Source organism: Pteropus alecto, unplaced genomic scaffold (genome assembly GCF_000325575.1).
Source record: "Pteropus alecto unplaced genomic scaffold, ASM32557v1 scaffold206, whole genome shotgun sequence".
Lineage (NCBI taxonomy): Eukaryota > Metazoa > Chordata > Mammalia > Chiroptera > Pteropodidae > Pteropus > Pteropus alecto.
Window position 1 is genome coordinate 1,963,494 of NW_006438906.1, and position 15,472 is coordinate 1,978,965.

The 15,472-nt window shown below is 41.3% G+C and overlaps 1 protein-coding gene across 1 annotated transcript; it reads right to left on the reverse strand.

Annotated features, from left to right (window-relative positions):
* Nucleotides 1-5,316: 5,316 nt before the first annotated feature.
* On the reverse strand, nt 5,317-6,024 carry TMEM215 (transmembrane protein 215). Its single transcript, XM_006916072.2, has one exon. The coding sequence runs from the start codon at nt 6,022-6,024 to the stop codon at nt 5,317-5,319; it is 708 nt and encodes a 235-aa protein (XP_006916134.1).
* Between the last annotated feature and the right edge of the window lie 9,448 nt (nt 6,025-15,472).

Sequence of the window (15,472 nt, forward strand, 5' to 3'; positions counted from 1 at the left end):
CAGAGTTTCCTTTTCCTGCCAGAAAGGGGAAGTGGGTAAGCTTTGAGGGCGACGCAAATGGTGCAATATAGAATTTTCACTGAGCATGGCAAAGACTGTGTGGGGGAAGGGTGGGGTGGAAAGATGAATGCAATGTGGGCCCCACCCTTAAAGAACTCACATTGTAGTTGGAAGACAGACACATCCTCCAGTAAAATTTGCAATGATAGTGGTGGAGGTGTTGTCTGAAGCCAGAGTAATAGAAGTATTAGTTCTGAGTGGGAAAATCTGAAAGGTTGTAGAAAATCTAAAAGATTGTATCCCCTCGAAGGATGTTAGGACATTAGGCAGCAGAAGGGTGAAGACAGGCTGGGCATTTGAGGCAGAGAATTGTTTGAGTGAATGCTCAGGGTGGTCAGCTGCAGGGAACAGTCACGAAACAGCCGGGAAGGAGGTAGGATTGAAGAGCGTAGGGGCAGGAAGGCCTTTCTGAGTAGGTCTGATGGTCTTATCACTTATGTGGAAGGTATTTGTTCATATTTTCATGTTGAATTACAGCAGGTGATTTTCAAAAGCCTAATTTTTTTTAACAAACGTAGTCTTGCCTTGGACTGAAAAGCTATCATATATAGTAGTCCATTACCATGAAAAATAAGAACGTGATTAATTGCAAAAAGTATTTGTTTTATTAACTTTCTAGGGATAGATTTGTTAAAGAGCAGCACAGGAGATGTTTTAACAACTTTATGTCCCATTTTGGAACCAGCCCGTTTTTAACTCTGTACCTTTTTAGGAATAAAGCATGCAAAGCCTTGTGCTGTCATTGAGGATACCAAGTTTCTAGGTTCTGACATGGGATGAGGAGGAGGAATAAAGGGAAAAAAAAGAAAGAATCTAAAGCAAGAGTCAGGTCCAGGAATAACTTGCCAAAGGCTGTGGCAATTAATAAAGATGCCTGCCTATTTGTGAATCTGGACAGAATCATGTATAAAATTCTTTCTTTTGGGCATCCAGGGAGTGAGGACCCTGTGGAAGGCAGTGATAAATTAAGGACATGATCTCTGACTTAATGGTGTTTATATGATTTTATGTTATCTGGACAAGAGGCTGAGTGGAATTCAGTCCTTTATTGAGATATTTGGTTGACCAAAGCATTTTTCCATATCTCCAACTTCAGTTTAATTTTTCTAGTGAGGGACTGAAACATAGAAAACTCACGGGGAGAATCTATTGAATTTCTGAAATTCCAGTTCATTTGTAAGTCACTAGGAGATCAACAATATACATACATATTAAATATATTATAAAATATATGGTGAGACACTTTAAGAAAATGCTTTTGAAATATTACAAAGTAATTATTTATTGCCTACTTCTATTTTTCATTTTGCTTGTTCAACATCATTGTCTTGAAGACTGACACCACTGTAATCTGATTTTGAGATACACACTAGTGTTATCTCAGCTGGGGAAAGATCTCATCTTACTCTTAAAAACATTGGCTCTTGTCCCGAAGGAGACTTTCTTAAAGAAGAATTATTTTGTCTGTCATCCTGTGTCCTGTATGAGTGAAGAAAAAACCAACACTGTTGAGTGTTTGATCCATTTACACATTTATGCCCCCTCACTCTTATCTCTAAGGAGACAGCTTTTCAATTGTAAATTCCCACCTCTATGGGCAAGTGACACATAATGTAGCCCTGTTACCAACAATAGAGAAAAAAACACCATATGAAACCATTCATAAAACACGATATATGGCTAATAGTAGGGTATGGTATGATAATTATGGTACATCAATCACTAATATGGCAAGTTATACAATTGTTAAATGATAACTAAACGTTGCATAGAAATATGAAAACGTACTTAGGATATAATTAAAAGAGAAAAGAAAAACACATGATTATAACATGTAAGGTGCATAAACATGTGGAGGAAGCCTGGAAGGTAACATGCTAAAATGGAAATACAGTAGTTCTATTAGGATACTAGGACTATGGATTTTCAGAAATATTTTCTTTAGTGTTATAATACAATAGTAAAAGTGAGTTCACCAAATAAATGATGCCATAGGTACAGAGGGGAGATATTAATAAATGGATAGAAGTTGGATATTACAAAGGGAAAAACATTTAAAAGAACAAATCTTTCTTCCCTATACTTGCCAGCTCAGTGAGTATTAAGATCCATAGTATAGAAAGCATTTTCAAAGGAGTTGGTTAGTAGGGTATGGAAGAGAGCCTGAACTTGACTATATCTGGATTTTGTTTGCCATAATAATTGCAACAGAAACTAAATGTTGAAACAGTTGTCCAAGTATGCTCCAGCTTGGTTATCTTGGCGGAACTCACACTTTGGAATCAAGAAACAGTTTAGAAAAAAAAGCCCATGTGCGTAATAAACAGGAATATTGAGCAAGAGAAATTCAATAGAGAAAATTTCAAAAATAAAATGCCTATTTAAAATCAAGTTGAAACAACCATTTGAATTAACAGCAAATAAAAAATAACTAATGCCCACTTAAATTTATGTCTGTCTGAAAGCTCTTGAAGGATACCAACAAACTTCATGTCTATTATGTTAATATTGACAATTTGCTAAAACTATTGATTGGAATGAGCTGCTCTGTTCTCCTGTAACAGGCTCGGACACTTTCCTCGTTTTCCTTCTCTTCCACCTCTGTTCAAGAGAATGATCATTTTACCTTGAATGGTACTTAACAAGTGTTGATTTGGGGCACTAGGCTAGCTTGCTCCATATTGAGGGGGTTGCCTAATGTAAGATGTTAAGCCTCCCTACTCAACATTTGCAAACCATTATTTCAGCACTGAAGAAAATTCCCTCAAATGCATATTTAGATACTTTAAGTATCTTAAGAAGGTAGATAGAAGAAGAAACCTGAAGTTTCTTCTGAAAGAGAACTTGAAAATGCGATGAAATACCTTATATCTCTAAACTAGTAGTTGACTTTGGATTTGGAAATTGGAATGTATGTGTGTGTGTGTAGGATACGAAGACGTCTGAGCTGGTTCCAAGAAATTAGAAAGTAACTTTTCCAAACCCCAAATCATACCTGACACTACAGGCATCTCTTTTTAGACCTTCTTTAAAATTTACTGAGTCTCTGTGAATATTTCTCTCTGATGTCTTGCTCTCTCCTCACCTCTAAAGCTGTCCACAGTGACAAACAAATTAGAGGAAGTTTTTATTCCTAAGAGTTATCCAATAATTTTCACCTTCATAGAAATATGATTTTCCTCTTTCAAAATGCATTAGAATTATTAAGAGGTATCATCATTTTAGGAAACTATTTTCCCTCCATGCCAAATCCAACGTAAATTACATTTAGTGTAAGGGTATATATTAGATTATTTGGAGCTGTACTAATATTGAAAAATTTCTCCTAAAAAAATTTTACTCTTAACATCTTTGTTTTATTACCAGAAATGTATTTTGCGGAACAAATAAATTTGGTAATAAAACAAATCAGCTTTCAAACACCTACAAAATTCTTTTTAGTAGTAGCAAGAATTCAATCCATGTCTCATAACTGTTACCATGAATTGCATAACTTTGGCTGGCATTTTTCTGTAACTCATTTCCTGGCAATATATAAAGTGCTTTTGACATAATGCTGTAGAATGTTCAAACTGGGAATGAAGGATAGAGATAATCTAGTGTAAGTCAGTCCCACTCCTCCCTTTTTAGGGAACTGAGGTGTGAGAAGATAGAATTTGCCTAGGATCACAAACCTCATTTTCCAACATTTAAAAACCCACTAAAAGACAATTACATATTTTTGATATTGAACTGGATTTAAAAATTGCGATATTTAAGGGCATGATTCTTAAGACAGAATAATTGCTACACTTAAAGAATTGCAGAGTTAGACCTGAAATACACAAAAGAAGTATACTCAAATTTTTGTCCTCAATTACCCTTTTGGGGAAAAGTGGCTGAAACAATATGATTATTAAGGATAAATCATCATTTTTTGAAGGATGCAAAATTATTCTGATCCTCAAGAAAAAATATGCCACTCTTTCTATATATAATTCAATATTTCTCTTCAACAGGGATCAAATAGTATTCTGGCTGATTGAGCTCTTATCTATTAGAGTTGAGCAAGTGAAATAGGAAATACATTTTAGGATCCCATTGTGATTTTTTTCTCAGCAGCAAAAAATTAAATAAGAAATAGAACAGATCTTTGTTGTGTAATGTTCACTGATCAGGTGAACCTAATAAAAACTGAGCTTAAATCTAGTAGATTAACTTATTTCATTGACATTTACACTCTTGAGAGTGTCGAACATATGTACAAATTACAAAATTTCTAGAAGTTTAACCATTGCATTTCATGTGAATTCTGCATAAAGTTCATGACTAATGTGTTGACTTCGTCGTCTTCAGATTTTAAAAGGCATATAAGAATAGTAATTACCAGTACATGTCTCCCCAAAATGCTAAAGACACTTGTATACATATGTAAAATCCATTTTGATTTGATGAAAACAAATTCTAATCTATGAAAATATTATATCAAGTCATTTGCACCTGATGAGGAAATTATACATGAAAGATAGTAAATGTTAGAAAACACTTCAGATAAAGACCCAGTAAATCACTTTAAATGAAGAGTTTTAGAAGTCACATAACCATCTAAAATGTTAGTTTTTCACTTAGCTGGTCATGTTTGTTTTACTTTATTTGAAATTCATGACCTCGTCAGAGGATAATATCATAAAACTCAATTATATAATTCAGCCGTCTTTAACTCCCCTTTCTCCAAAAACCATCCCACCTACGGAGGGATGTAGCTATTCTATCTTGATTGTTTCTTTAGCAAATACTGTGAAAAGATCTCAACAAATAAAAATAATTTCATATTATGAAGCATTGAATTGCTTTTTTCTTTCGATTTTTTTCAGACCTAAAGTAGCTCAGTGTCCCTATGGATAGCACATATATCATTTCATGTCTGGTATCTGCAGCTCACTCAGAGATTTATCTTGCTTTCGGCAAATACTGAGTAGCACTTTTTGGGTTATTTACAAAACATCCAACTCAGTTTAAATTGTTAAAAAGCAATTGGAACTGCTTCCTTTCCTACCCGTCGGCTTTTCCAGTATCCTTAACCCTCATCACCCTTCTCTAAAATGTGTTCCCAACATGCCTATTTACAAGGCTCTCAGACACCGGAGATTTGCACACCCATCACATACCAGGTTAATTTCTAACAGTGTGAAGGCTGTTGGAGCAGGGCAGTCTCTTTCCACTGGGAGCTGAGTGTAGTCATCTTTCTATCAACACGGCGACCCTTGTATGCAAAGCTTAGACTATCGTTTCGTGGTCCCACCTGCCTTGGCTCTGATTGATGTAACAACAGTATCTGTCATAGGGACTGTTCTGCTTGTAGGAGCAAACGATAATACTGTCCTGGGGCACAAAGAAGATGCTGTCCTCGGGCTGGGGGCACTCAGACCTGTCCCAGGCTGAGCACTTGGCATCCAAGGCACTGTACGTGAGGGAACTGCCTGAAGGACAGTAGCCGTCCAGGTATCTGGATGTCTCCTCCTGATGCCCGCTGGGGACCAGGCTCTGGCATTCCCCTTCTTCCGTGGGGGTGGGGGTGGTGATGGAGCTGGCCATAGGCACTTCAGCCTGCCCTCGTGGAGAAGGCTTCCCCTTGAGGCCCACTTTCTTAGCCAGCTCATCTGAGCTTCCCTTGCCTGACTCCAGGTCCGAAGGAGTTCTCAGCAGTTCCACCACCTCCTTGTCCCTGGGTTTCCTAAAGCAGGGCAACTTTCGGACCCATAGTAGCTCATTTTCAGGCCATTTGGTGCACCCCTCCGTCTTCCTGGCCAGGGCAATGGCCGCGATGCCTGGTAGGCAGATGGCAGGCCCGATGGCCAGGAGGGGTATATTTCCCAAAGTCTCTCCTTTCATCCCAGAGACAGTGAACATGAAGCCAAAGACCAGGAAGACACTGACCAGGGCCACCACCAGCCCAGTCCTCGGGTTAATGTCATCAGGCCGCATCTTTCATTCCATCCAGGTTGAGGGCTTCTTGCTGGCCAGGAAGCAGCTTTCTTCTCTTCCCTCAAAGGCAAACCACAGTGGGTTAAAAAAAAAGAAAATATCCAAGTTAATTTCCATCCGCCAACTCTCTATTACTGTCTCTGACTCTAAACTTGTCTGACAATTTTGGTCTCTCTCCCCGCCCCCCGCCCCGTTTCAGTTGTTCTCTTTCTGTCTGTCTGTCTGTCTGTCCGTCTCTTTACTATTGTAACCTGTCTCTCATATAAACATCCACCGGCGGGGATCACCTAGGTACCTTAGGTATCCTGCGGTCTCCTGGGAGATGAGAAAGAAGCCAGTCTGTCTCCTTAGAAACCTCCACAGCAGCTGTCCCCTGGACTCTCCTTTGTTTCTGGAAGGAAAGCCTAGCTTTTCCCACTGACTCTGCATCCAGGAGATGGGACTTGGGAGCGCATCTTTTCCCACAGCGCGCGTCGCGGTCCCCGGGCTCTGGAAGCAGAGCGACGGCGCAGCCCAGCTCCGGGCTCTGCGCGGATCGCCGTGTTGGAGGGAGGGAGGACTTCGTCTGGAAAAGAGGGAAAGCGGCGCGCGAGCCTGTGTTCGTTACATCACTTTCAGAGCAAGCTCAGGAACAAAGAAGGACGCGTGGGGGCGCGAAGGGGACAGACCCCGGGGAGAGGCCACCCGGGCAGAAGAAGCTGCCCAGGGGTCCAGTCGGGGTGCTTGGAGCAGCGGGGGTTCGTTCCGCCGCTGCCCAGAAAGGCAGACGGGACACCCGAACGCGGGGCGATTTGCCCACGGGGCAGCCTGGACTCCGAGTCCGGGGTCCGAGGGCCAGAGTGTAAATTGGAGATGTCTCTCGGGAACCTGGACCCTACTTTAGTTACAAATCTGGGTGGTCCGACCTGACTGATAGCAGCTCCCAGTTGGTTCCTCGACCCGCGGTTCTCAAACTCGAGGCTCCCGCGGCTTGGTGAGGCGCACACCTCCAGGCGCCGCTGCGGGCGGACTGCTCTCGGTCCCGGCGCTGGGCAGCAGCCGGCTGCGAACAAAGTGCTGTAGCCACGGAGCAAGCTGCGCTCCTGGAGCGCACCGGACCAGTGGCCAGGCTGAGTTAGTGGTGAGGGGTGGGTGCCAGGTTTTGCTCAGTTCTTGGGAGAGTCACCAGAGCCCTTCTCCCTACTTTTCCAGCTTCGGTCCCTGGCCGGAGTGGCCTTGGAGCCTGAATCCCACTCCGACACGGCTGTGGTGCCAGCCAGACCTGTTGGGTCAAGGTAGAAGGGCTCTCCGTGCCCGCCTCCCCATCCTCACACTTCATACCTAACACTCGGCTCACAAAGAGAAGGAGGGGCTTCGACTGGGCCAGACAAGCCAACTAGACTGCGATGCAGTTTCAGCTTTGTGCAATTCTTTCCTCCCTTGCTGAATGAAGCTGGGGTGGAGAACCAGTCTCCTTCCAGCTGCTTCCAGTGATGGATTCCTTTGGCCCCAGGGGCAAGACTAGCTCTAGCTGTGGTTCTTCAACAAGGCTGCCCATTTAGGGTAGATGGGAAATAGGAGCAGAACAGGAGCAGAAATAATGTATGGGGTACCTTATTTCATGTCTCGGCACTGCCTTGATAAAAGAACTTTGATATCCAGGCCTTCCCTACTTAAACGAGCTGTGTGTTCTTGGGAAAGTGACTTAGGCTGTCTGAGAATCAGCGAACTAAATAAATGTGAAGTTCCTAGCACAATGCTTGTTACATGGTCCTATTCACAAAGTGGTTGAAATACATATTTGTATAGAATGTCATAATCAATGTAAGGCACGAGCCAAATCATAAATCTTGCCAAGGTCCAGATTCTCATTAAGGACAGCAGTACTTCTTGCCCTTCAGACTGGTAAGATAATACTTCTGAAGCAGTGGGAATAAGTGTCTAGCACAGAGTACTGTAAGTATTTATTATTATTTTTAGTATTGTCTAAAGTATTAATACAGTTGTTCTCAACTAGGGACAATTTTGACCCCTAGGAGATATTTCGAAATATCTAAAGACAGTTTTGATTATCACAAGTAGAGGGGCTACTGGCATCTGGTGAGTAGAGGCCAGGGTTGCTGCTAAATGTCCTATGCCACATAGGACAGCTTCCCACGCCAAAAAATTATCTGAACCAAAATGTGAATAGTATCAAAGTTGAGAAACTCTGCACTAGTATCACAAGAACATTGTAAAAATATTAGAATATAGAAAAACGAAATCATCATCATCATCATCATCATCAATCATCTTATAATTTCACCATGCAGAAATAATCACTATCCAAAATTGGAAATTTACAGAAAAAAAAAATGACATCCTTATCAAAATTAAGATGCATAATAAAGAAAACATCTCTTTATCTCTCTACTTCCAGTGGTTACCTGTTCTCATTTTTTTCAAAACTGTCACAACTTATAGAACATTATCCAGCCTCTTCAGACTCTGGTAAATGTACCTACCATGTGGCATTTGACTAGGCTATTAACTTCTATTGGAAGGAAACACAAGGAAAATATTTGAAATCATTAATGGTCTATCTCAGAAATTTTGTGGAAACTTACTCTCACACTACTTTTCTGGGGAAAAATTTGGCAGATTATATCAAAAGTCTTTTCAAAGTCCATGTTCTTTGATCTGGCAATTCTGCTTCTAAGAATTTATCCAAAAGAAATAATCTGACAAGTGTGCAAAGGGGTTTGTACAGTTGGTCACTGCTGTATAGTTTTTAATTGTGAAAAATTGGAAAGACCTAAATTGGAAAGATCAAAGGGAGATTGGCTGATTATAGTCTTGTATCTATGCAGTAAAATATCATGCAGTCCTTAAAAAAGACAATGTTTATCCATGTATACTTACACGGAAAGATACGCATAGTGTATTCAGTGAAAAATAGCTGCAGAAAAGGTCTAGAAGGGCTAATGTGTTAATGAGTGTCATGAAAAGGGTGTAGGTGAACTCCAGCAAGCATTGCTGGGAGGAGCTGGGACTCTCAGGGAGAAGGGTCAGATGACTCATAAGTCTCTCAATCTTCTGGCATCCTATGGAGAAGTGTGCTTGGGCAAGGTGCAGCTCGATGCACTGTGGACTATGTTCTAGCAGAAGGACCTCACCCCTGTTGCTATCCTTTTTAATGAACCAAAAGGAGTGAACTTGTCACCGGGTGACAAATATTTTGCAAGTCAGGCACCGAGTAGTCTGTGCTTAGGTGTAGCTCTTTAGGCACCTGGAGTCTTTGAGCCCCCTGGTGGGGGTGAGGGGAGAGGTCGTTTGGGCACCACCCCTCCTGCTGCAGGGAACATTAGTGAAAAGTCACTCAAGCTCATCACCAGCAGCCAGAAAGAGTCCTGAGGATCAGCAGGTCTGCCACCCCCTCTCACACATCAAAGCAGCCATATTTTTGTGTCTTAAAATGGGTTGTGCCAGATGATTTCTAAGGATCCTTTGAGCTCTAAGTATTTTATAATTCTAATATTTTAATCACTGTCAATGGCAATTTTTGTTGTTACAAATTACCTCTAAATTTCCCTGGAGTTTCATTGGTTATGATAGTGCAGTTCGCTTGCTATATCATTAGACCACTGGAGAGATTCATCTCAGTATCAGACAACACTTATTCATCCTTCTCCCTCATCTTTTTCTTCCTAGGTCTTTTCTTTACCTCTCAGGAGGTTTATGTGGCTTAATTAATTCAGATCAGTCAAGTGCTTTTAAGAATCTAAGAGTAAAGTCACTGTCTTGCTATGAATAACAGCCCAGTGGGAACTGAAATCACTCACAATATTATTAGTAGATAGTAGTCTCGCTGCTTGTGTAACCTGAAGCCTATTAGCTCTAACGTGCAACGTCTGCTCCTTGGAGAAAAAAATGGCCCAGGAGAACCCAGCTGAATTCTCTGAGTCTTTGTCATAAATACTCCAGGGATTTGAGGATGTGCTTGAGGCCGAGTAAGGGAATTGGGGGAATGACATTCCTTATAGGTGTAAAATGAAGTATTTCTGGAGGATTCGTACTCTGGTTGTGGGGCAGAGTTTCTGTGAGCCCTGGGGTAAATGTCCTTCCCCAGTTTCTCTTCCCAGAGTGTATTTGAGGACAGATGTTGAGATAAGTTACTCAGGCCCCTTAACTGAGGCAATTTAACCATCACCGACTCAAACCATCCCAGGAGCATATCCCTGAAGAAGGGCCTGAATGAGCTGAAAATCAGGGAAGGGTTTGGGGAGGATCTGCTCTGATATTCAGGAGCTCTGTGGCCTTGGGCGGGTTACAGACCTCAGATCGTTCATTTTTTTCATCTGTAAAATGGGGATAATATCTAATTCCCAGGTATGAGGATTCGATGCCACATTAAATAGTCGGTATATGTGAAGCTCTTAGTTGAGTGCTCACTCGTAGCATGCCCTTTGTCAGCCTCTGCTTTGACACCTGTGGGTACCTCTCACTGGATGGCAGTGGTAATAGTTGTTTACTGAGTGCTTTTGAGGAGTTGGGCTCTGTGCTAAACGCTTTACATATATTATCTCATTTAATCCTCATTCAACAACCCTGGGAGGTAGCGCTATTATGTCCCCATTTTAGAGACAAGGAAACTGAGGCATGGAGAGGTTAAGTAACTTGTACCAGGCCATACAATAAATATGTTGGATGCCAAAGTCCAAGCTCTTAATTAGGTTATAGTTGACTTCCTCTCCTCCTCTATAACTTTTCATGAGTCTTAAAGTTACTTCCTCCAATTATGACTTTAAACCAGAAGAGAAGGAACATTCACAGATGACCTGCAGAAGGAGTCCACACTGCCAAATTCTTGGTATCTTGTGATTTGAAATAAAGAAGCTGCAAGACACCTCAATTCATCACTCTCTGTCTCCTGTGCTCCTTTTCCTCACTAAGTGACAGTTCCCATTTGAGCACCAAAATTAAGAGCTTGGCAATACTATTTATGTCTGAAAACTAAGTCAAGTGGTTCTGATTTAATTTTTATCAGAGTCTATTTCGAAAAGCCTGGGATGCTTTGTGCTCTAGAAATTAACTTCTGATAGCCAAGATGAAAAGAAGCTGGAAGACAAAGTCAAGCCAGTCAAGGGAAGTGCAGGGATTTCTGGAATCCCACAATTTGTGAGAAACGTCACTCTTTTTCTTACCCCATGAAGTTTTAATGATTCTAAAAGCAATCCATTTAATGAAGAGAAATTTGAAAGCATAGAAAAATATAAATAAGAAAATTTACATCAATCATAGCTCTACTATTATGCTGAGGCAACTGCTTTGAGATGGAGATTGATTTATCTCTACTTCTTTCCAACAGTTCTGATACATAGTTGGGATTTTTCAAATATACATATATATATTTCTCTGTTTTTAATTTAATAATATAATGCAAACCTTACATTGTAAATTACTTTCAAGTATACAAATGTAAATTTTAATATCTGGATAGTACTGTCTCATGTGAAATGGACATTTTAAAGAAGAAATCCTATGTTAGTTATCAGTCAGTTTAGAAATAGAACATTTCCAATATTTTGGACCTCCTTTTATGCTCCTCCCTAATTGCATCCCCCTTTTTTCCTGAAAAGTAACCCCGACTTTTGAGAAAATTATTTTCTTACTTTACCAGCTCAGGTGGACCGTTACATTGGTGTCTTCCCCCCAACCCCACCCTGCCAACAATAAACCATGACTTTTTCTGTTGTACCTTTGTGTAGTCCCCTCCCACATTGACTTGCTTTGGCCAGTGGGACACTAATAAACATGATGTAAACAAGTGCTTGAACATTGGGATAGATTCTTTTGGAATAGTTCTTTTTAGAGCTCCGAGACTACCATGCTGTGAGGAAGCCCAGGTTAGCCAAGGACCCACACTTATGCATCTCCCTGCCCCTTCAAGCTGTCCCAGCCAACCACCAGATATTGGAGTCACCCCAAATGAGGCTTCAGACAATATAAAACAGAGATGAGCCATCCCTGGTGTAATCTGTGCAAATTCTTGACCCATAGAATTGTGAGCAAATAACCTTTAAGAAATTAAATCAAAAGTCAGAAATCTTTCACTCTCAAATCCCAGATCTGTCGGCTTCACTGGCAAGTTCTACCAGTAAAGCCAGCAATATCATGATACCCAAAGTTTTTCAGAATGTATAAGGCTTGTCTAACCATGGTTCTAAAACCTGAGAAGAGCAATGTGAGAAAAAAAATGTCAGGCTAATATCGTTCATGAACATATATGCAAACTATTTAAATAAAATATAAGCAAGCTGATTATGGCAGGTTAGATTTAATTCAAGAATATGAAATTAATTTGTCATTAAAAAATTATTTAAAATAACTCACCACAGTACTAAATTAGAAAAAAAAAATGATATCTCAATAGATGCACAAAAATAGCATTTGACAAAATTCAACATCATTTTATGATAAGAACACTTTGCAAAATAAAAATAGGAGGATACTAGGTGTGACGTACAAAAGGGAAGGTTGAGCAGCCCTGTGTTCTACCCCCACTCCATCGCAGGACTTAGCCCAACTCTGGAGCTTCATTTCTGGGCAACCTTCATTCATAGGGGTCATGTGAACCACCCACACCAAACATTTTTCCTCCACTTTCTCACAGAACCATAGAATGATTATGGAGCCTTTCTCACCATCATATCACACTTCTTGTCATGTGACCAAAAATTAGCCTTGAGAATTTACAGCACTTTTAAATATTACTCTTGGGATTGTGTATGTGGGGGGGCTTGTGTCTTTAGTTTATGGCTGGGGCCTAGGTTATTTGATGGCACTGTCACATTTCTCTCAGCTTAAGTTCCAAGCCAGAAACCAGGGAAGAGCCGTTGTGCTGGAAATCTGCATCCCATTTGCAAACCGTCTCAACCTGATGCTGAGGAAAGGGGTTTAGGAAAAGAAGGGCCATAAGTCAGCGTGAATGGACTGCCATGGGCAGAGGTCTGTCCAGAGAACCCCATTGTCCCGTAACCTCTAAGAGGTTCTTCTGGAGCATTGGATCTTGTGGTCACAGTTCTCAGAGTAGTACCTTCTTGTTACAGAATCAGAGAGATCTTTGCACAAAGGCTTTCTCACACGCACTGTCCCCAATCCCTTCAAACATCTGTGGACAGGTGAGGGTAATTTAATAGGAGACACTTTGAAGAAAAAGAAAGTTGCCCTACCGAAATTTTCAGAAGATTCAGATCTGTTCCATGAGCTTAGAGGTTTATTCACATGTGTTACAATCCTAAACTTCAGTCAAGAGGTTTGTTTGACATATTTCTTCATTGGCCTCAGCTTTGCAAACTCATGAATAGTGTGATTTTCTCCATTCATCTCGTGTGGTGCTCTGGGAAAGGAGATGCATTCCAGGACCCACAGATCTTAGGAACACCCAGCAGCATCAGCAGATGCCACCTATGTCGGACATATGGCACTTGTTTTTCAAAACCATTGCCTCACATTGAAACTCAACAAAATATCTTAGGGATCTACATTGTGCTTGGTTTTGTGATCACAAAAGTGAACAGGACATGGTTTCTGTCCTTAGGGAACCCATAGTGCAGTGGGGAAATAGAAATGTCAACACATCATTGCCACTGAAATGGGAAGTGCTAGAAAGAGTTAAGCACAGAGTGCTGTGGGAGCTGAGAAAAGAGAGTGGCTATGTGGGGATCTCTTTTGCATACTCCTCCAGGTGCAGTCTCAACCTTCCTTGACCAACTCCCTGCTCTGGGAGTTTGACCTGCATGAACTACATCAATAGATTTCCTATCTTCCAGCCTCTGGTTGCATTGCTCTGTGGGTGGCAGCAGTCGGTGATGTGGGCGGGGGAAGGAGAGTGAGTAGGGTGTTTGTTCCCTTGCCTTCCTCCTTGCAATGTGGCCTCGAGTTGGCTGCATCCCTCCAACAAGAGTCACAGCTCCACTCGAGGTGGCCCTCTCTTCATGACTCTCTCCTGCCAGTTCCAACAACTACCCATTACTTTGCCTGTCAGGCCTCCAATGGTGATAGCCCTGCTCTTTGGACCTGGGTAGTGCTCCAGCTGTTGTATTCTCCCTGTAAACTGCTCATCTCTCAGTAAATAGTCTTTTTAAAAAGTGTTTGTCAAATTATCCTTCTGGGCTCCTGGCTGATAGTAAGTCTAATCCAGTTGAGGGTGAGCCAGTGTGGTGACCCAGCAGGGAGGCTTCACAAAGGAGGTGACACTGAGGTTAGAGTTTAAAAGCTAACTTGAATTCTGTCTAACACTAAAGTAGACTTAATTTCTCACAATCTGAAGGCAATAGTTAAGCCGTTACATCCCCAGGCACAATCTCTCCATACTTTAAGTCATCATCAATGGTCCTCCTTTTTTGTAAGGACTCTTATAAACAAACAAGATTCGAGAACAATGGTAGTTGTTCTTTGGGTATTTGTTAATTGAAAAAATTTTATAATGAGGAACACTTACCTTTAAAATGAATCAGAATTTAATTCATCTCAGTAATACCTATGTAAATTTAAAAATAGTACATATATGTGCGAAATATTTTTATTTAGTCAGTGGATGATGCTTGGCTCATGTGTGGATTTAAGAACTCCTTGGAAAAAAAAAATCTTTCCCTTCTCTCCTAGGAGTCCATGTCCAAGCTTAGGAACCAGATTCTCTATATCCTTCCTCTCTGCTGCCTGCCTCCTTCCCGAGCACAGGTATCCAAATCATGGAATGTTAGATCCGGAAGAAGACCATAAAATTCACTGAATCCAATCACTCTATTTTACAGATGAGCGAGGGGAGGTAAAGTTACTGTCTCAAGAGTCACATCGTTACTTAGTAGCCAAGTCAACAGTAAAACTTGGGTCCCTTGTCTCCCAGTCTAGAGCTTATTCTAGTACTAAAAATTTAAAATTGTCATTCCTCCATGGTAACATTTTGTGCCAAAAACTTGATCTCTCAGTGTCCCCCAGATTGAACAGATGGTAAACATTTCCTTCCTCTCTCCCTCCCACTCCCTGCTCATTCTAAGGCAGCAAGTCTTGGAACGTTCCTAGCCAAGGACCAAGTCCTACACCATGTTTCTAAGACCTTTTACAGAAGCCGCTGGCTGCTGGTGCAAACTAGCTCATAGCCAAGGACCAAGTCCTACACCACGGGAACAGCAGGCACGACTAGGCTTAGCTCACTTCAGATTTAGGGCTAGAGTGGTCATCTACCCACAATCCCAAGAACCAAAAGGATTTAAGTCAACCATGTGCAGAACAGACAGGTGTGGGGCCTCAAAATCGTGGAAGCTCTTGGGTGTGAGGCCAACTAGTTAGCCTGAAAATCTCTAGATAAGACCGCAGGTAGGCTTGTATTAACAGCCATTCTATGTTTGCATGGCATTTCACATCTCAATCGTATATGATAATCTGCATGATCCTACCTGTGCCCTATGATATACCAATATTGAGTCTC